At 50.9% G+C, this 20,570-nt stretch overlaps 1 protein-coding gene across 1 annotated transcript in view; it reads left to right on the top strand.

The window, feature by feature from the left end:
• RYR1 (ryanodine receptor 1) overlaps nucleotides 1-20,570 on the top strand; it is a 124,190-nt gene that overhangs the window by 8,562 nt on the left and 95,058 nt on the right. Inside the window, exons 4-25 of the mRNA XM_079800423.1 lie at nucleotides 109-183; nucleotides 270-348; nucleotides 691-803; nucleotides 1,123-1,216; nucleotides 2,307-2,400; nucleotides 2,553-2,627; nucleotides 3,115-3,271; nucleotides 3,395-3,559; nucleotides 5,258-5,379; nucleotides 5,852-6,047; nucleotides 10,647-10,782; nucleotides 10,864-10,959; nucleotides 11,044-11,162; nucleotides 12,284-12,417; nucleotides 12,889-13,130; nucleotides 13,859-14,051; nucleotides 14,996-15,212; nucleotides 16,769-16,873; nucleotides 17,098-17,201; nucleotides 17,693-17,776; nucleotides 18,494-18,801; nucleotides 19,621-19,823. Coding sequence (XP_079656549.1) covers nucleotides 109-183; nucleotides 270-348; nucleotides 691-803; nucleotides 1,123-1,216; nucleotides 2,307-2,400; nucleotides 2,553-2,627; nucleotides 3,115-3,271; nucleotides 3,395-3,559; nucleotides 5,258-5,379; nucleotides 5,852-6,047; nucleotides 10,647-10,782; nucleotides 10,864-10,959; nucleotides 11,044-11,162; nucleotides 12,284-12,417; nucleotides 12,889-13,130; nucleotides 13,859-14,051; nucleotides 14,996-15,212; nucleotides 16,769-16,873; nucleotides 17,098-17,201; nucleotides 17,693-17,776; nucleotides 18,494-18,801; nucleotides 19,621-19,823 — 3,111 coding nt within the window. The remainder of the gene's footprint in view (nucleotides 1-108; nucleotides 184-269; nucleotides 349-690; nucleotides 804-1,122; nucleotides 1,217-2,306; nucleotides 2,401-2,552; nucleotides 2,628-3,114; nucleotides 3,272-3,394; nucleotides 3,560-5,257; nucleotides 5,380-5,851; nucleotides 6,048-10,646; nucleotides 10,783-10,863; nucleotides 10,960-11,043; nucleotides 11,163-12,283; nucleotides 12,418-12,888; nucleotides 13,131-13,858; nucleotides 14,052-14,995; nucleotides 15,213-16,768; nucleotides 16,874-17,097; nucleotides 17,202-17,692; nucleotides 17,777-18,493; nucleotides 18,802-19,620; nucleotides 19,824-20,570) is intronic.

Here is a 20,570-nt window from a genome sequence, read left to right on the forward strand (position 1 = left end):
GTGAGCATGGTATTTTATGGGGATCCTATTCCCGCCTGGGATAGGCCAGATGTATTGGGGGGTCTGTTCTCACTCTGTGCCCTCACTCCCCCACCCCCACCCCCGTAGTCATCCCAGGGCGGAGGACACAGGACACTCCTGTACGGCCATGCCATCCTGCTCCGGCATGCACACAGCAGCATGGTGAGTGGATCAGCAAGAGGGCAAGGGCAGGGGGCGGGGAGTGCAGTGCCTTCCAGGAGGAGGCTGACCCCGCTCTGTGACCCTAGTACCTGAGCTGCCTCACTACTTCCCGCTCCATGACCGACAAGCTGGCCTTCGACGTGGGACTGCAGGAGGATGCGACAGGTGGAGGAGCCGGAGGGGGCAGGGTGTGGTAGGGACAGGACAGGCAGGAAGTTGGGGTGCGGATCTACAGAATCATGGGGTAGACATGGAAATGCTCCGGGGGTAACGAGGACTTTGGGGCAGAGAGTCTCTGGGTGCGAATGGACGAATTTGGATGGGGAGACCTGGGCAAGCATGGGCGAATCGTAGGCAGAGGGTCTGAGGGCAGGAAGAGGGAACTGAGGCAGAGTTGGTGGCAGCAGTAGGAGAATTTGGGGCAGAAGGCTTGGAAGGCTCAGCACTGGGAAGACCTCAGGAAGGGAATTCTGGGCGGCCGTCATCCTGAGAATCCTGCCCCCGTAGGCGAAGCCTGTTGGTGGACGATGCACCCAGCCTCCAAGCAGAGGTCCGAAGGAGAAAAGGTTCGCGTTGGGGATGACCTCATCCTCGTCAGTGTCTCCTCTGAGCGCTACCTGGTGAGCAACCCCACCCCCTCGTGGCTGCTCCTGCCCCCGGGGCTGGAGGCACGTGGGATCCACCCCATCTCCTTATCTCTGGTTAGCCTGGCCCCAAGGTCCTGACTCCCAATTTCCAGGTTCCTGACCTTTGACATTCAATTCCTGGTTTCTGACACCCCACCTCCTGACTCCACCGTGGTTTCCTGATCTGTGACCTCTAATGTTCTGTCTTTCATCTGCTGCTTGCCTGGCTTCCCCCTCTGGGTTTTGGCTTCTGCCTCTGGAACTACTGGCCCATCACCATCGGCTCTGACCGTCACCTCCTGGTTGCCTTCAGCACTTGTCAACAGCCAGTGGGGAGCTCCAAGTCGATGCCTCCTTCATGCAAACATTGTGGAACATGAACCCCATCTCCTCTGGCTGTGAAGAGGGTGAGGAGTCCCATACTTCCGGACCCTAAACCGAGAGCCCCAACATAGACTTCCCACATTGCCTCTCAGATACGCCCAAACAGAACCTTGTAAACTCAGACCCCAAACCATGACCCTCACAATTAGATCTCCAACCGACCCCAAATCCCGAACTCAGGATCAGACTCCCACACTCAGACCCAAAGTATTGGTCCCCAAAGCTGACATGCCAAACTCGGTCCTAGAGGCCAGCCCCCCTAAACTCCGATCCAAGCTCAGAACATCAAATTTGGAGCTTATTCTCAACCCTAAGCCTCAGATGACAAGCACAAGCAGCATGTGACCTCAACCCCCAAACCCAGACCCCCCAAATTCAAAACCCTGATCCCCAAACCAAAACCCCTCATTCAGACTCTAAACCAGAGCTAACCAACCTCAGACCTCCACTTTAACGTCATATCTCCAAAATCATCTCCCAGATTCAGACTCCCATGCCAAGACCCCAAAGCATGGCCCCCAACTTTGACTCCAACTCTGACACCCCAAACCTCAGAGCCCTAAGCCAGACTCAAGCTGAGACTCAAAGGACAGATTCCAAAACTCAGGCCTGAAGTTTGAACCTCAGACTCACCAACTTCCAAATGCAAAGCTCAGACTTCCAAACCTAAACTATAGCTTCAGACCCTAAGTCGCAGCTACCAGCCTCAGACCTTCAAAATCACACTCAAAATTCAGATCCCAACTTCAGAGCCAACCATCACACTTCTAAACCCAAACCCCAGGCCAAACCCTGGAACTTGGACCCCAATATCAGGGAGCATGAGACCCAAATCTCTAACCCTAATCTCAAATATCCAAACTCAGACCCCCGCTCTGCACACCCAACCCTCAACCCGAGACCCCAAATCATATCCCTCTACTTCAGACCTCAAACTTAGCCTAAATCTCAGACTACACTTCCTACCCTGAAACTGAGGTCTTTAACTGCAGACCCCCAACCCAGGCCCCAGCCTCCCACGGGGGTTAAACAGGCCCCTGAACTCCCCATTTGGTTCCCGGGCTTGTCTGGGGCTCCAGCCCACAGTGATCATCTTTCCTGGCTCGTCTGCAGGCTATGTGACTGGGGGCCATGTCCTCCGCCTCTTCCATGGACACATGGATGAGTGTCTGACCATTTCCCCCGCTGACAGTGATGACCAGCGCAGGTCTGGATGGGGGACAAGCGGGCATGGGGTTTCAGGGTGGGGGCAGGGAGGAGTGCAAAGGTCAGCTGGGGGGCTGGGGCCCTATGGGTAGGGATCAGATTCTGGGGGATTGGAACCTGAACTCCTGCCCTCACTCTCTCCCATGTCCTCAGGCTTGTCCACTATGAGGGGGGAGCTGTGTGCACCCATGCCCGCTCCCTCTGGAGACTGGAGCCTCTGAGAATCAGGTGGGGGCATTGGGTGGAGCTGGGGGAGGGGACTGGGTCTGGGGGGGGCGTCTGGAGGGGACAAGAGGGGAAAACTAAGGAAGAGACTGGAGAGTTTTGAGGGGAAATCTGGGGAGCCCAAGAGGGCAATGAAGTCCTCAGGGTCCTAGAATCCTGGAGGAAAAGGAGGTCTTGGGGGTTGTGGGGGTGCTGAGGGAGAGGTCAGAGGGTTCTGAGTGAAAATGTGGGGAGTGGAGAGGGATAAGATGACAGGTCTGGGAAAACTGGGGGCACTAGAGACATGTGGGGAGCCAAGAGGAAGCTGTGAAGGCCCGAGAGGAGATGATTAGGGTTCCTGAAGGGGGGTTGGGGGTTCTAAGGAAGATTTGAGGAAAGTTTGGGGCATCCTGGGAAGGGGCTTGGGGCTTGAGGAGGTTTGAACTAAGACCATGGTCTCCATGGGAGGATCGGGGCTGGTCTCTGACCATCTTGCCCTCACCCTCCACAGCTGGAGTGGGAGCCACCTTCGCTGGGGCCAGCCGCTTCGCATCCGCCATGTCACCACGGGGCGGTACTTGGCACTCACTGAGGACCAGGGTCTGGTGGTGGTTGATGCCAGCAAGGCCCACACCAAGGCCACCTCCTTCTGCTTCCGCATCTCCAAGGTCGGTGGGGTCAGAGTGTCCTCCCTCACCTGGAGCCCCAAATTCCATCTCAGCAGTCTCTCCGTGGGGCTCCCCTATGAACTGCACAGCAGAGGAGCTAACCTCTGTCCCCTGCCCCTGCAGGAGAAGCTGGATGTGGCCCCCAAGCGGGACGTGGAAGGCATGGGTCCCCCTGAGATCAAGTATGGGGAGTCGCTGTGCTTTGTGCAGCATGTGGCCTCAGGCCTGTGGCTCACCTATGCCGCTCCGGACCCCAAGGCCCTGCGGCTCGGAGTGCTCAAGAAGAAGGTGGGCGCCTGGCAAGGAGAGAAAGGAGACGGGGTGGAGGGAGGGGGGGCTCATGCTTGAGCCTTCAAAATATCAGGGGTTTGAAGAAGGGATGAGAGAAAGACGCAGGCTGAGGGAGAAACCAAGATTGAGAAAGAGGAAAAAATGAAGAGAAATATATATTGTTAATACACATGGAGAAGAAGAGAGAGCAAAATATAGAGACAGGGAAAGGCAGAGATAAAAACAATATGGAGACAGAAAAATAGAGAAAGACAGAGATGGAAAAGACAGAGAGTGACAAGCGGATGGAGAATGACATCCAACAAATTAATGAGTATCCAAGTTGTTTTGGATGTGTGTGTGTGTGTGTGTGTGTGTATGTGTGTGTGTGTGTGTGTATGTGTATGTGTGTGTGTGTAAATATAGGCCAGCTATAGAGACTTGTTCCCAGTCCCCTCCCCCCCGCCCCCCATTGCTCAGAACTGGTGAATAAACTGCTTTTAATGAAGTATATAGCTACATAACTGAAGAGAGGGAAAGCTACTCTTGACAGAGGGAAGAACATGTGTAAAGGCCCTAGGGTTGGAATGAGGTTGGTTTGTTGCAATAACAGAAAGAAAGTCCAGTTTGGCAAGAGCAGAGTGAGCGAGGGGCAAGTAGAGGGGCAGGTGAGGACAGAGAGGAGACAGGAGCAGACCGTGCAGGGCCTTGTGGTAATGGGGAGGGTCCTGGCTTTTACCTTTACCTTGCATGAGATGGAGCCACAGAGTGTTTTGGTTCCTTAACTGCTTTCAGGAACAGATTGTGTGTGGTGGGAGCTGGGGTGCAGAGCTGGAGTAGAAAGACCGGGAGGAGATTGCTTGTAGGGTATAGGTAGTAGACGACAGAGGACAGCACAGGGTGGGGACTGTGGAGTGGGGGAAACATGGTGGATTCTGGTTGTATTTTGAGGTTGAGCCAACAGGATTTTTTGACATTGGGACGAGAGAGATAGGGGTTGGGGGTGATGCTATGATTTTTACCCTGAGCAACCAAAAGGATGGAAGTGCCATTAACCAAGTTAGGGACAGTCAAATGTCAGCTCAGGAGGACAGGATCTAAAGTGTTAGCTCCAATGTGTATAACAGAGTCACTCAATAAAGACTTGCTGAGTAAATGAGTGGGAAGACTAGGGAGGCACCTGTTTGTGAAAAGAACAAGGTTGGTCATTGAAAGCATGAGTGGAGGAGTCCCAGCCACGGGATAGAGGTCAACTCAGGGAAAAGCTGGCACTGTGATGGCCGTATTCACAGAAGGTGCCAGGCATTCTGTCTGGGACATATTAAGTTTGGGGAGCTGCTATAGTGCTCTGATGGGGGAATGTTAAGGCATTAGTAGATACAAGTGGAAAGCATCTGGCCTGGAGACAGACAAGAAAGAGACAGAGAAAGACAGAGAAGGAGAGACAGGGAAAATGAGACCAAAGTTTTGTGCAATAGAGATAAGATATAGATAAGGAGAGAGAGAGACAAAGATGAACAGACAGAAAAAAAGAGGGACAAAGACGACAGAGAGAGACAGAGATGAAAGGGAAAAGGCAGAATGAAAGACAGAATCAGAGAAAGAGGGATGGAAGGGGAGGACTGGCAGAGAGATTTGGTGGGGGAAGCAGGCAGCTTTGGGCTGGAATCCAGGGAGCAAGGCCCCCTCCTGACTTCTCTGTCCTCCCACCGCCAGGCCATGCTGCACCAGGAAGGCCACATGGATGACGCTCTGTCACTGACCCGCTGCCAGCAGGAGGAGTCCCAGGCTGCCCGCATGATCTACAGCACTGCTGGCCTGTACAACCAGTTCATCAAGTGAGCGACCTGCCCACTCTGCCCGGGTGCCAGGCCACACCTTGACCCCCATGCTCCTGACCCCATGAATCTCTACCGCTGACATCCACATCCCTGCTAACCTTCACTTGACCGCTAACTTCTAAACTCTTGACCTTTATATACTTGGTCCCTAATCTGACTGAGCATTTCTGATCATCGCCTTTCAAACACCTGACACCCCACCCAGGCCCTTGACCCTGGACCTCCCAACTCCGACTCCTGTTTCCCCTGTTCCTGTGCCTACACAGGCTTGGGTCCTAGTGCCAGCTCTGCCCTTGGCCGCGTGTGACCTCAGGCCAAGGCCCTTCTTTGTCTCTCTGCATATCCGTCTCCCTCTCCGTTAAAGAGGCGTGTCTGTGGGAGTCCTGCAGGGACGGGGGTAGGGGGACTCCCGAGTGCCGCATCCATGGTCAGCACTCGGCCCCTGGCGAACGAGTGCCTGATCCCACAGGGGCCTGGACAGCTTCAGCGGGAAGCCGCGGGGCTCGGGGCCGCCGGCTGGCACCGCGCTGCCCATCGAGGGCGTCGTCCTGAGCCTGCAGGACCTCATCGGCTACTTCGAGCCGCCCTCCGAGGAGCTGCAGCACGAGGAGAAGCAAAGCAAGCTGCGCAGCCTGCGCAACCGGCAGAGCCTCTTCCAAGAGGAGGTGCGGGCGCAGGGCGGGCCTGCGGGCGCTGTGGGCGTGGCCTGAGGGCGGGCGTGGTCTGCGGGCGGGCGGGGTCTCCGGCTGAGCGGGGGCGTGGTCTGAGAGCGGGCGGGGCCTGGGGGCGGGGTCTCCGGCAGGGTGGGGCGGGGTCCCTGGCAGAGTGGGGGCGGGGCTTAGGGGCGGGGTCTCCGACGGAGCGGGAGGGAACCTGTAGACTAGTGAGGGGCCGACCTTGTTCCCTCACCGGGAAGGAGGGGCCGGGCCCTCGGGGAAGGCCTAAGAGTCCAAGGATAAAGGCCCAGAGGCTGCGCACTCAGGGGTGGTGTCTGTGGGGGCGCGGCCTGTGGGGTGAGCGGATGGGACCGGTGGGGCGTGGGGGCGGATCAGGGGCAGAGGTGGGTCTTTGGGAGACTGGGAGGGCGGTGTAGGGCGGAAACTCAGCTGGGCTCAGGGCTAGGAGTTTGGGTTAGGAGAGCCCGAGGAGGAGAGATGTGGGGTCTGAGTGGGAAGGGCTGAGCAGAGTGGGAGGAGGGGGATGGACAAAGGCTGGGCGTCTGATACATGGTGAGGGGGATGTATGTTTATTCAAAGGTTGACTTGGTCCCCCTCCTCTCCAGGGGTTCCCAGTCTGATGGGGGAGGCAGACATAGAAATGATAATACCAACAATAGCAAAACTTACTTATGGAGTAGAGTTGGTATATGCAGAGCTTGAACAGTGCCAGTAACTAGTAGATGCTGTAGAAAAATATTAGTGGTTATTTTACCTTGAGTTTAGCCCTCACTATGTATTAAGAGTGCTATGTACATGACATCCTCTAATAACTCCATGGGGGATTGTAATTCCCGTATTACAGATGGGTCAGTGAAGGGCAACAAATATGCCAGGGGCTATGGCTGTCAACAAAACAGACAAAATGCCCGTCCTTACGGAGTTGACATGGGAGGAGGATAGAGGATCAATAAAATAAGAAATTATTCTTTGGCCAGGTAGCTCAGTTGGTTAGAGCATCATCCCGATACACCAAGGTTATGGGTTTAATCCCCAGGCAGGGCACATACAGGAATCAATCAATCAAGGCATAAGGAACAACAAATCGATGTGTTTTTCCTTCTCTCTCCCTTCCTCTCTAAAATAAATAAATACATAAAATAAAATATTTACATGGTATGGTGGCGAGGGCTAAGGAGAAAAATAAAGCAGGGCAGCAGTGGGCAGTGCTGGGAGTGGTGCAATTAAAAGACAGTAGAATGCTCAAGGCAGGGACCCCAACGAAGGGAGGCAGCCATGTGCACAACTGGAGGAGCTAGTGGCAGAGCCAGCCTATGTGACTCCAGCCTGGTGATGCTCCGAACCACAATGCACTGCCTCTCTGACTAGTGATACGGGCCCCAGGATATAGATAAAACAGTTGTCGTAGCAGCATTACTTGTAACAGCCTACAACTAGAAACAGCTCAACTATCCACCACTAGAATGGATCCACAAATGTGTCCTATCCGTAAAATGGATATGGATACACTCAGCAATGAAAGGGAACAAACGAAATGACAGATGCAACAATGTTCTTGGACCTTAAACTATAACATTGAGCAAAAGAATCCATGAACAAAAGGATACTTTCTGTATATCCCAAGTTCAAATACAGGCAAAAGCCAATTAGAAAATTAAGGAAAGGATTTTCGTAAATGTCAGGATGATGGTTTATCCCTAGCAGCAAGGGTTGTGGCGTAATCAGAAAGGCATCCAGGCGACTTCTGGCTGGCTGGCAAATGTCCTCTTTCTTGACCTGGGTCATGGTTCCACAGCTCTTCTTGATATTGGTTTGGTCAAACGTATACTTTGGTCTTTGTCACTCACAGATTCTGTATATTCAACTTGCCTACTTGCTGAAGTTTATTTGTGTTACCCTCATCAATACTAGAGCACATGTGTGGCATGTGCAGCGTGGTAAAACATGTCAGTCTCATGTCGCCAGCTGAGGTGGAGCAAGGCTATGCTCCACTTTCATCTCCTTTTTAGAAAAATCCTCACTCCAGAATATGTTTTTTAAACCGACCTTTAGAGGGAGAGAGAGGGAGAGAGGGAGAGAAACATCTCTGGGTTGCCTCCACTAGGAACCTGCAACCGCGCAACCTTTTGGTGTGCAGGGCAATGCTCCAACCAACCAAGCCACACTGGCCAGGCACACTCTGTTTTCTTGCTTCACGTCTCATATTATAAACAAGTGTCCTTTTGGTCACATATTTGGTGCCATATATATATATATTTTTTTGCATTTTTGTTGATTTTGCTGCTTAAAACGAGCGCTAAGTGTAGTGTTGAAGTGCTGTCTCATGTTCCTAAGCACAAGACATCTGGGAGGTGCCTTACTGAGAAAATGCATGTTATATGAGCGTCATTCAGGTATGAGTGATTGTTGACTCTTAATGTTAATGAATCAATAATATATATTAAATCAGTGTTTTTATTTTTTTCATTTTTTTATTGTTTAAAGTATTACAAATAGTAATACGTATGTCTCCTTTTTCCCCCCATTGACCTTCCCCCGGCCTCCCCTACTCCCCCCCCCCCCCCCCGCCGCACATGCCCTCACCGCCCCCCCCCACTGCCTTGCGTCCATTGGTTATGCTTATATGCATGCATACAAGTCCTTTGGTTGATCTCTTACCTCCCCTCTCCTCCCTAACCTTCCCGCTGTAATTTGACAGTCTGTTCGATGCTTCTCTGCCTCTATATCTATCTTTTTTGTTCATCAGGTTATAATGTTCTTTATTATCCATAAATGAGTGAGATCATGTGGTATTTTTCTTTCACTGCCTGGCTTATTTCACTTAGCATAATGCTCTCCAGTTCCATTCATGCTGCTGCAAATGGTAAGAATTCCTTCTTTTTTATAGCAGCACAGTATTCCATTGTGTAGATATACCATAATTTTCTAATCCACTCATCTGCTGATGGGCATTTAGGCTGTTTCCAAATCTTAGCTATGGTAAATTGTGCTGCTGTGAACATAGGGGTGCATATATCCTTTCTGATTGGTGTTTCTGTTTTCTTAGGATATATTCCTAGAAGTGGGATTACTGGGTCAAATGGCAGTTCTATTTTTAATTTTTTGAGGAAACGCCATACTGTTTTCTACAGTGGCTGCACCAGTCTGCATTCCCACCAGCAGTGAAGGAGGGTTCCTTTTTCTCCGCATCCTCTCCAGCACTTGTCGTTTGTTGATTTGTTGATGATAGCCATTCTGACAGTTGTGAGTTGGTACTTCATTGTTGTTTTGATTTGCATCTCTTGGATGATTAGTGACTTTGAGCATGTTTTCATATGTCTCTTGGCTTTCTGAATGTCCTCTTTCAAAAAGTGTCTATTTAGGTCCTTTGCCCATTTTTTTGGTTGGATTGTTTATCTTCCTTTTGTTAAGTTGTATGAGTTCCCTGTAAACGTTGGAGATTAAACCCTTATCGGAGATAACATGGCAAATATATTCTCCCATGCAGTGGGCTTTCTTGTTGTTTTGTTGATGGGTTCTTTTGCTGTGCAGAAGCTTTTTATTTTGATGTAGTCCCATTTGTTTATTTTCTCCTTAGTCTCTCTTGCCCTAGGATCTGTGTCTGTAAATATATTGCATATATGATATATGTCTGCAATTTTGCTGCCTATGGAGTCTTGTAGGATTTTTACGGTTTCCTGTCTTACATTCAAGTCCTTTAGCCATTTTGAGTTTGTTTTTGTGTATGGTGTAAGTTGCTGATCTAGTTTCATTTTTTTTGCATGTATCTGACCAAATTTCCCAGCACCATTTATTAAAGTGACTGTGTTGACTCTATTGTATGCTCTTGCCTCCTTTGTCAAATATTAATTGAGTATAATGGCTTGGGTCAATTTCTGGGTTCTCTATTCTGTTCCATTGGTCTATATGTCTGTTCTTGTGCCAGTACCAGGCAGTTTTGAGAACCGTGGCTTGGTAATATAGCTTGATGTCTGGTATTGAGATAAATCAGTGTTTTTAAACAGAAATGCACATAAAACAAGAGAGTATGAAATTGTTGTGACTAAATAGAGGAACTGCCTGTGTTTCCCCTGGGAGTCATGGTTCAGGATTTGCTAACTCAGTGTTCATGGGGACTTTACAGAACCTAAATATCATGAGTAACCATTGGCTGTATATGGCTTATGTGCTTTTCTATGTGTCTGTTATAATTCACAATAAAAAAAGACAGAAGATTAAAATGTAAAACAACAAAATCTCTCTGATGGTCAGTGTGGCGAGTGAACTGGGCCAACTGGGACCAGGAGTGGGGTGCTTGGAAGTGAAAAGGATGGAAAGAAAACTGTGGGGAAGAGAAGCACACATTCAGTCCGGATGCTAATAAGGCTGTATTATGTTGGGGACAGAGACACAGAAGACAGGACTGATCTGGGGCACCAAGAAGGAGAGGGGGGTGATGGGAGTGAAGGGGGACATGGAGCTATTGTGCTGGTGTCGATCTGGGAACTCACAATCACTAGCTGTTGAGGAAATATAAATTAGTAAATCCAAGAAAGGCAAGGAAGGACGACTTGGAACTCCTGGGTGACCCTTGTTTCCCCACCTCAGGGGATGCTCTCCCTGGTCCTGAATTGCATTGACCGCCTAAATGTCTACACCACCGCGGCTCACTTCGCAGAATTTGCTGGGGAGGAGGCCGCCGAGTCCTGGAAAGAGATTGTGAACCTGCTCTATGAACTCCTGGGTAAAGGGGCCTAGTTGTGACTTCCCCTGGAACTCCACAGGTCCCAGTACTGTTGGGTCTAACCTCTCTCTCCACCTTCAGCCTCTCTGATCCGTGGCAATCGTACCAACTGTGCCCTCTTCTCCACCAATTTGGATTGGTTGGTCAGCAAGCTGGATAGGCTGGAAGCCTCATCTGGTAGGAGAGCTCATGGGAAGAGACAGGGGTTTGGGGGAGGGGAGGGCCACAGCCACCTCACCCCTCATTCTGCTCACCATGCAGGAATCCTAGAGGTGCTGTACTGTGTCCTGATTGAGAGTCCTGAAGTCTTAAATATCATCCAAGAGAACCACATCAAGTCCATCATCTCCCTTCTGGACAAGCATGGGCGGAACCACAAGGTCATCCCTCACCCCTGACTTCTCATCCCCTTGACTCTGAACCCTGGCCCCACGGCCCCAGAACTCTCCACTACCCTTCCTCCCCTCCCTCATCTTATCTCTTACCTGGATTCCTCTCCCATATGCTTCCATCTTTTTAAAAAATATATTTTTATTGATTTCAGAGAGGGAGAGAGAGATAGAAACATCAGTGACGAAAGAGAACCATTGATCAGCTGCCTCCTACACACCCCCTACTGGGGATTGAGCCCGCAACCCAGACATGTGCCCTTGACTGGAATCAAACCCGGGACCCTTCAGTCCCCATGCCGATACTCTGTCCACTAAGACAAACTGGCCCATATGCTTCCATCTTAACATAAGGCCTCTAACTCATGGTTCTGAAATGGATTCTGGGCCATACATGTGCTTCATTAGATCTATGAAATGCTTTTTAAGTTTCCCGTAATTTTCCAATTTTATAGTGTTTGGTTCGGTGCATACACACTCCCCACTTTGCCACAGGTCCTACCTGCATTGTTTCTACCCACATCACAGATTTACATTACCCATCCGGGAACTCACAGCCACTGGCTGCTGAAGAAATATAAATTAGTAAATCCAAGAAAGGCAAGGAAGGGAGGGCCTGGGACTCCTGTGGTGGCCCCTTGTTTTTCCCACCTCAGGGGATGCTCTCCCTGGTCCTGAATTGCATTGACCGCCTAAATGTCTACACCACCGCTGCTCACTTCGCAGAATTTGCCGGGGGAGGAGGCAGACACTAGTTTGCCACCCCTGCTGATCTCACATCTCACCCTGACCCCTGCGCTCTCTCACTAATATAGCCCTTTCACTCTTTCCCTGACTTTTTCCTTCTAACATCTTACTTCAGACACTCATTTCTTACATTGCCGATGCTTTATCCCAACTCATATGGCCCCTATCGTCTCACCTGACCTTTCTCTTTGACCCTTGACCTTTCTCTGTGATCCCTGACATCCCCCTTTCTCTACCTCCTCGCAGTCAAAATGTCCATCTCCTATTCTGACATACCACCCTTTACTTCTGGCTTCCCACCCAGGGCCTCTCATGGATTCCTGCCTTGGTGCCCTTACATCATGATCTCTGACCTTGACCTCCAGGTGCTGGATGTGCTGTGTTCCCTGTGTGTGTGTAATGGCGTGGCTGTGCGCTCCAATCAAGATCTCATTACCGAGAACTTGCTCCCTGGCCGTGAGCTTCTGCTGCAGACAAACCTCATCAACTATGTCACCAGGTCTGAACCTAGCCTGACCTCACCCTGACTAAGAGACTCTAGTCCCTTCCTCTGTCTCCCACCCTGGACTTAACACCTGGTCCTCACAGTTGTCTGCTCTTGCCCCCGCTCACCTGGCTCCCCACTCTTGTCCTCTGTCCCTTCTCCATTTCTGCATCTGTCTGTTCCTTTCACTCTCTGTTTCTGCCTCTCTCTATTTCTCCTCCTCATCTTTCCCATCTCTCTCTTCTCTCTGTCTTTGGTCTCTCTGTCTGTTTCTGTCTCTGCTTGTTCTCCCTTTGTCTGTTTCGTATTCTCTGCCTTCATGCCTCTGCTTCTCTGTTTTTCCTGTGTATATATCTCTTTTTCTGTCTCTGTCTCTTTGCCTCTCTTTCTCTCCCTCTCCCTCTCCCTCCAACCCTGCAATTACCTGGCTCTCCTCTCCTCTCCACCTCTCCTTCATCCCCCACTCTTGTTCCCTCTCTCCTACAGCATCCGCCCCAACATCTTTGTGGGCCGAGCAGAGGGCTCTACACAGTATGGAAAATGGTACTTTGAGGTGATGGTGGATGAAGTGACTCCATTCCTGACAGCTCAGGCCACCCACCTGCGGGTGGGCTGGGCCCTCACTGAGGGCTACAGCCCTTACCCTGGGGGTGGCGAGGGCTGGGGCGGCAACGGGGTTGGTGATGACCTCTATTCCTACGGCTTCGATGGACTGCATCTCTGGACAGGTATCTGAACCCTTCTGGGGGATGACCAACCCTGACCATTGACTCTAGAGTTTCCAAGCCTCTCACCGCATACCTTAGAGTTCTTAGGATCCTGACCCCCCCAAACAGGCCAACTTTTTATTCTTTACTCCTCATTTATCATGACCCTATACCTAGAGGTTCCAGAATCCTGTTCCTAATACATTTCTTCATAGCCTCCAGAACTCTGACCCCAGAGGATGTATGATCTGTGACCCTAGAGATCCCAGAAAACTTCCCAGATTATTATGACCTCTGATTTTGACTTCTGACTCCAAAGGATCCAAAATCCTAACTCCATAAAGTCTTTAATCTCTGACCCCACAGCTTTAATGGTCCTAACCTCAGAGAGCCTTGATCTCTGTTTGTTGCAGAGCTACAGAAACACTTGACTTTAGAGTTTCCAGGATCCAAACTCCATAAGATCCTCTAATACAGGGGTCCTCAAACTTTTTAAACAGGGGGCCAGTTCACTGTCCCTCAGACCGTTGGAGGGCCGGACTATAGTTTAAAAAAACTATGAACAAATTCCTATGCACACTGCACATATCTTATTTTGAAGTAAAAAAACAAAACGGCAAAAACACCCGCATGTGGACCGCGGGCCGTAGCTTGAGGACGCCTGTTCTAATATCTGCCCCTTGTCTCTTGAGATCATTGGTCCCATGGGACCTCTGACTTCTGACCCCTCCCTGGTGTCCCTGGTGCAGGACATGTGGCACGGCCAGTGACTTCCCCAGGTCAGCATCTCCTGGCCCCAGAGGATGTGGTCAGCTGCTGCCTGGACCTCAGTGTTCCATCCATCTCCTTCCGCATCAATGGCTGTCCCGTACAGGGCGTCTTCGAGGCCTTCAACCTTGATGGGCTCTTCTTCCCTGTCGTCAGCTTCTCCGCTGGTGTAAAGTAAGGACTTGCCCCTGTCCCCTTGCCAGTCCCCAGACCTGGGACTGTCCTGAGACAGCTTCCCCAAGCACTGTCAACACCCAGCAGCTCATCTGCAAGATGAGCTGTCAGACCCATAGGTAAAGGTCCCAATGACCTCTACATGACCCCGGACACTTTCAGTGTCCTCCCAATGACCTTAGCTTCTCCCCAACTCCAGGTTCTTCTGATGACCTTCAAGTGTCCCCAAAATTTCACAATGACCTAAAAACTTCAGACTCTTAAATTACCTCAGACTGTCCTAATGACTCTATGTTATTCCAGTGACCTCCAAATGACTCCAGAATATGATGATGATCTTCTAATGACCCCAAAACCTCCCAATAAATCCGCAATGACCTTGGACATTCCTAATGACTCCATACTCTTAAACACTTCTCAGTGACTCCAACATCTCTCAATGATCTTTCAATCGCTTAATCTCCCACTGACCCCGGAGTGACCCCACATATTTCAAAGACCTCTCAATTAGTCAGCCTTTTCCCAATGATCCCCAAGCTCTGTGAGTGACTTCCCATTCAGGGGCAATTATGGTTATCTCATAGTTACACCAGATTCTCAGTGACTCCCAAATGACCTTCTTGGTCTCCCAAAAACCTTCCAATATCCCCAAATGCTCTGTTGACCAAGAGCCTCCAAAGACGTTCTGTGACCTTACATTAACTCTCTAAGGACCCCACACTTTCCTTCTTTGATTTTCCAATGATTCCCATTGACCTCAGACATTCTTTTCGACTTTAGAATACCCTTTCTGACTCCTTTTTAGCCTTTATCATCCTTTGACTGTCCAGTGATCTCAGGTCTCCCCAGAACCTCCCACCAACCCTAGGATTGCTCCCTTATTGCTACTGAGCACAGACTCACCCCTGTAACCTGCCCCTCCAGTGACCTCACTCTCCCATCAGGGTACGGTTCCTTCTTGGTGGCCGACACGGTGAATTCAAGTTCCTCCCCCCACCTGGCTATGCCCCATGCCATGAGGCTGTGCTGCCGAGAGAGCGACTCCATCTGGAACCCATCAAGGAGTACCGGCGGGAGGGGCCCCGGGGGCCCCACTTGGTGGGCCCAAGCCGCTGCCTTTCACATACCGACTTTGTGCCCTGCCCCGTGGACACCGTCCAGGTAGTGCCTGTCCTGCAGGGGTTCCCGGTGAGGCAGACTCCCTTCGGAGTCAGGGAGGAGGGGAGCTGAGCTGGAAGTTAGGAATCTTGTGTAACAGAGAGGGGAACTAAAGTGGAGAGGAGGAGGCAAAGGACTCTCAAGGCAGACTCCCCATTTCAGGGAGTCCTCACTATAGCCCCCTAAGGAAATGACTATTGTGACCCCCAACTTACAGATGTGGAAAAAGAGGCCCAGACACGTTAAACAATCTGTGCAAGTCACACCGCCGATGTGAACCGAGGCGGTGTGATTCCAAAGCCTGTGATCTTATCCACCACTCCCACCACCCTTATCCCGACCTGAACTCCCCACCTTCCCTCCAAGCATGTCCCTGTAGCAGGGGATTTAAGCAGTGTTCAAGAGACTGACCACGCTCTGGCCGGTGTGGCTTAGTTGGTTGGAACATTGTCCCATATACCAAAAGGTTGTGGGTTAAATCCCCGGTCAGGGCACATACCTGGGTTGCGGGTTCAATCCCCATTCGGGGCTCGGATGGGAGGAAACTGATTGATGTTTCTCTCTCTCTCTTCCTCCTTCCCTCCCTCCTTCTCTAAAATAAAAAAGCATGTCCTCTGGCGAGGATTTAAAAAAAGAATAAGAAAGACTGACCATAAGGGTTTGGTTTTTAATATGTCACCATGAGCATGTGGCTTCACCTCTCTGTGCCTCAGTTTCCTCATTTGAGAAAAGGGGATAACAATAGAACCTACCTTATAGCATTGTTGTGAAGTGTGGATAAATTAATAAAGGCAAAGTGCTTAGCACATTCCTGAGTAAATAGTAAGTACTCAATATAGTTCCTGTTAGTAGTAGTATTAGTAATATTATTTCAGGGATGACCTTTCCATTCCCCTGTAGCCAGGCCAGAGCCCTGGGCCTCCTTCTTGGTATCTCCCTCCCCAGACCCTAGCCTCCTGGACATCCTCATCCCCTTCCCTCTCCTCCCCACAGCCCACCCTGGTTCACCTATCTCCTGCCTGGAGAACAGCAACAATATAAACATTTATTAGGCACCTACTATGTGCCAGACATTTAAATAAACTACATACATCTAATAATTTATGGAAGTGATTTCACTGAACCTTTATGAGGTATTATGAGTTAAGTATTGTTCAAATCCTCACTGTACAGAGAAAGAAAGACACTTGACCATTCATTCAGCAAACATTTTCCAAGCATCTCCTCTGGGCCTGGCTCTGGACTGGGCAGGCCTGGGAAAATGGTAGAAACTGAGGAAGCCCAGGTTCTGTCCTCTGGAGCTTCCCGGACATGGGAGAGACAGACCCATTTCCAGACGACCCCTTAATTCTGATGATGCTAAGTCCTTACTTGGCTGGTACCAATCCTGCAGTCAGGTCATGGAGATGGGGAGCAGGGCTTGGAATAGCAGAAAAGGTCAGAAGAGCATGCTGGGGGGGGGGATGGCGGGGAGACAGAGCTTGCACATGTTCTCTGGAAGAGGGGTCACAGTGCAAGCTGGAGAGAACTCAGGGGCTCACGGATGTCTTCTGCCCCAGATTGTCCTGCCTCCCCATCTGGAGCGGATTCGGGAGAAGCTGGCAGAGAATATCCATGAACTCTGGGCTCTGACTCGCATTGAGCAGGGCTGGACCTATGGCCCGGTAAGTGACTGCCTGCAGCATCAGGCTGGACTTGCTGCAGAGGGGGGCATGGCTCACTGTTGGGAGGGGCCAGTGGCTGAGGGAAGGGCCTTCACAGCATGGGGCGAGGGGGTGTCCTTGGGTTTCCAGTGGCAGAACTAAGGGTGGGAGGTCAGGGGTCACAGTCTGGGAATGTTGGGGGAAGGGAAGAGGGAACCCAGAACGTGACCCTGGGGTTTCTCCAGGTTCGGGATGACAATAAGAGGCTGCACCCATGTCTTGTGAACTTCCACAGCCTACCAGAGCCTGAGAGGAATTACAACTTGCAGATGTCGGGGGAGACACTCAAGTGAGGGGGGTCCCGTGGAGCAGGGGCTGGTGGGGAGGGGGGTCCCATGGAGCAGGGGCAAAGGGAAAAAGGGAGAGTGAGACAGACTGAAAGAGAGAGAGAGAGGAAAAATGGCAAAAGAGACAGACAGAGAGAGGCAGGGCTTGTGAGGAAGAAACTGACATAGGGCAAGAAAGAGAGATAGAGGCAGAAGGCAAGATAATCAAGAAGAGACAGACAGACAGACAGACAGACAGACAGAGAGAGAGAGACAGAAAGAGGCAGAGGGGAAAATGGACAGTCAAAAGATACAGAGAAAGAAACAGGGAAAGACAGAGTCAGAGAGACAGAGACTAAGACAGAGAGAGGTGGGAACAAAAACACCCAGGAAGCTGGGGGAAAGATAAGAAGAGAGCTGGAGACCTAGAGACAGAGGCAAGAGGGGCTGCAGGAGAGAGACATGGGGCAGGGGACTGGGTGGGGTGACCCTATACCCCCACCCTCCACCCCAGGACTCTGCTGGCTCTGGGCTGCCATGTGGGCATGGCAGACGAGAAGGCGGAGGACAACTTGAAGAAGACAAAACTCCCTAAGACGTGAGTGTGGGTGGCCTGGGTCCCACTGGGGAATAAAGTACGGGGCTGGCATGATTGAGGGATCTTGTGGGGAGACTGGGGTCAGAGAAGAAGGGGCCATGGGTTGAAGATCATAGGCTCAGGGGTCAGGGTCTGGAATCAGTGGTGAGTGTCTTGGGAAGTGTCAGGATTTTAGAGTTAGGAGCTCTAGAGGGAGAATAGAAGCATGTCAGGCCCCAGGGGTTTGATTTTTAATATGGCAGAGGTTAGATCTCTAAGTTAGAGGCCAGGAATCAATGGGAAGAGGCGAGACTTTGTAAAGGATCCTAAAATTATAGGTGAGAGGTCCTGGGGATAGAGACCAGGGTTCAGAGGTCAAGGGCTCCCAAGCTAGGAGTCTGGAGCAATAAGGTCTTGGGGTTAGAGGTAAGAAACCTCAAAGCTAGAGGTGAGAGGTCAGAGCACTCCAGGGTTAGAGATGAGGCTCCCAGAATCAAGATAGAGTCACAGAAGCCAGAGGTCAGTGAAAGCAAAGCTTTTGCTAGGGTCACAGGATCCTGGGGTCAAAGGTCAAGCATCTCCAAGATTATTCAGGGAGTCATAGACCCCTAATGTCAAAGATCAAAGGTCAGAAATTCCAAGATTCGTGGCCCCTGGGGGATCCTGGAGACAAGGGTCAGTTCAGAGTCAGGGGTCCCATAGCACTGAGCTTGTACACCAGTGCCACCACACCTGTAGGTATATGATGAGCAACGGGTACAAACCAGCACCGCTGGACCTGAGCCACGTGCGGCTAACGCCCGCACAGACGACGCTGGTGGACCGGCTGGCAGAGAACGGGCACAACGTGTGGGCCCGAGACCGTGTGGCCCAGGGCTGGAGCTACAGTGCTGTGCAGGACATCCCTGCACGCCGAAACCCTCGCCTAGTGCCCTACCGCCTGTTGGATGAGGCCACCAAGCGCAGCAACAGGGACAGCCTCTGCCAAGCTGTGCGCACCCTGCTGGGCTATGGCTACAACATTGAGCCACCTGACCAGGAGCCCAGTGAGTGTTGACCTCCGGCCCCCAGCCCTGACCCCTGATCTCTGAGCCAACTCAACCTCTGAACGGGCTACATCTACAATACTGAACCTCTACCCCCAACTCTGACCTTTACTCTGACCCCAACCCTGAACTGGGTCTTACCCACTGACCTTGACTTAATGCAAACTCTGCCTGGGCTATGACTGCAACACTGAGCCACCAGACCAGGAGCCCCGTGAGCACTGACCCCGACCCCAGACTCCAATCCCTGACCCCCAGCTATGATCCTTAACCCCTAACCTCTGGACTATAGCTAATACATGGAGCCACCCAACCAAGATCTCAGAGACCCCTAACTTGACCCCTGACCCATTGCTTTCCTCTAACAGTAGCCTTGGCCCCTAACCCTGGCTATGGTCCCCAGCCTTCAATTTCTCAACCCCTTGGTACAACCCCAATTTCTGTTTCCTCCCTGACCCTGACTCTGACTTTCTCTCTTTGATCCAGCTCTCAACACTTGATTCTAAATATTAACTGTAATCTTGATCCTTAGCCCCAGACTATGACCATGACTGACCTGACTTCCTCCCTCTATGTCTCTGTCAGTATCGCTTCTCTGAGAGCTCTGACGGCTAAAGACAATAGGGGAGAAGTTTCACTTAGTAGGTCCCTTCTACCTTCCTTTGTCTAGTCCGAGATTTCCCAGTTCTTCTCCTCTAACACCAAACAATTGTCCCTCTTCTCCCAGCCTTACCTTCGCGGGTTTCTCCCACCACCCTCCCATTGCCTTGTATCCACTCCCCATCCAGCCTCTTTGACTCTGCCTGGCCCCATCTGTAGGTCTGGTAGAAAGCCAGTCCCGTTGGGATCGAGTGCGCATCTTCCGGGCAGAGAAGTCCTATGCGGTGCAGACTGGTCGCTGGTACTTCGAGTTTGAGGCAGTCACCACAGGCGAGATGCGAGTGGGCTGGGCGAGGCCTGAGCTGCGGCCTGACATGGAGTTGGGAGCGGATGAGCTGGCCTATGTCTTCAACGGGCACCGGGTGGGTAGTTCCCTGGGCTCCACTCCGCCATGTCCTGTAGTCCCTCCCACAGCTCCTATACGTCAGCCCTGCCTCTGTCTGTGCCCCACTCTCTCCACCCATCCCTACATCTACCTTACTACTCACCCATTCATCCACCCATCCATCCTTCCCTCTTTCTCTGTCCATACATATATCTACGCATCATCCATCTCTCTATCCAACTATCCATTAACCCATCCACAAATCCAACTCTCCATCCATCGAATCGTCTGTCCAGATAATCACTTAACCATCCACTTTTCCACCTACTTATTCATTTGTTAATTCAGCTGCTCACCTATTTAATCAATTTGCAATTTCACTTACCTATCCATTCATCTATTCAGTAATTTAGTATGTGGAACCATTAAGTCATTTAAAAATACTATTATTTATTTCAGAGAGGAAGGGAGAGGGAGAGAGGGATAGAAACATCAATGATGAGAAAGAATCATTGATCAGCTGCCTCCTGCACACCCCACTCTGGGGACAGAGCCCACAACCCAGGCATGTGCCCTGACTGAGAATCAAACCATGACCTCCAGGTTCACAAGTTGACGCTCAATCACTGAGCCATGCCAGCTGGGATCCATTAGTTCATTTATTTATCCATCCAACAACTCATCCAATCATCCATTTATCTATTTGTCTATACTTTCTTTCTTCCCTGCATCAACCCATGGACTCAGTAGAGAACCTAAGCAGAAGGGAAGCAAAAGCATAAAA

Source organism: Cnephaeus nilssonii (assembly GCF_951640355.1).
Source record: "Cnephaeus nilssonii genome assembly, chromosome: 20".
NCBI classification, from domain to species: domain Eukaryota; kingdom Metazoa; phylum Chordata; class Mammalia; order Chiroptera; family Vespertilionidae; genus Cnephaeus; species Cnephaeus nilssonii.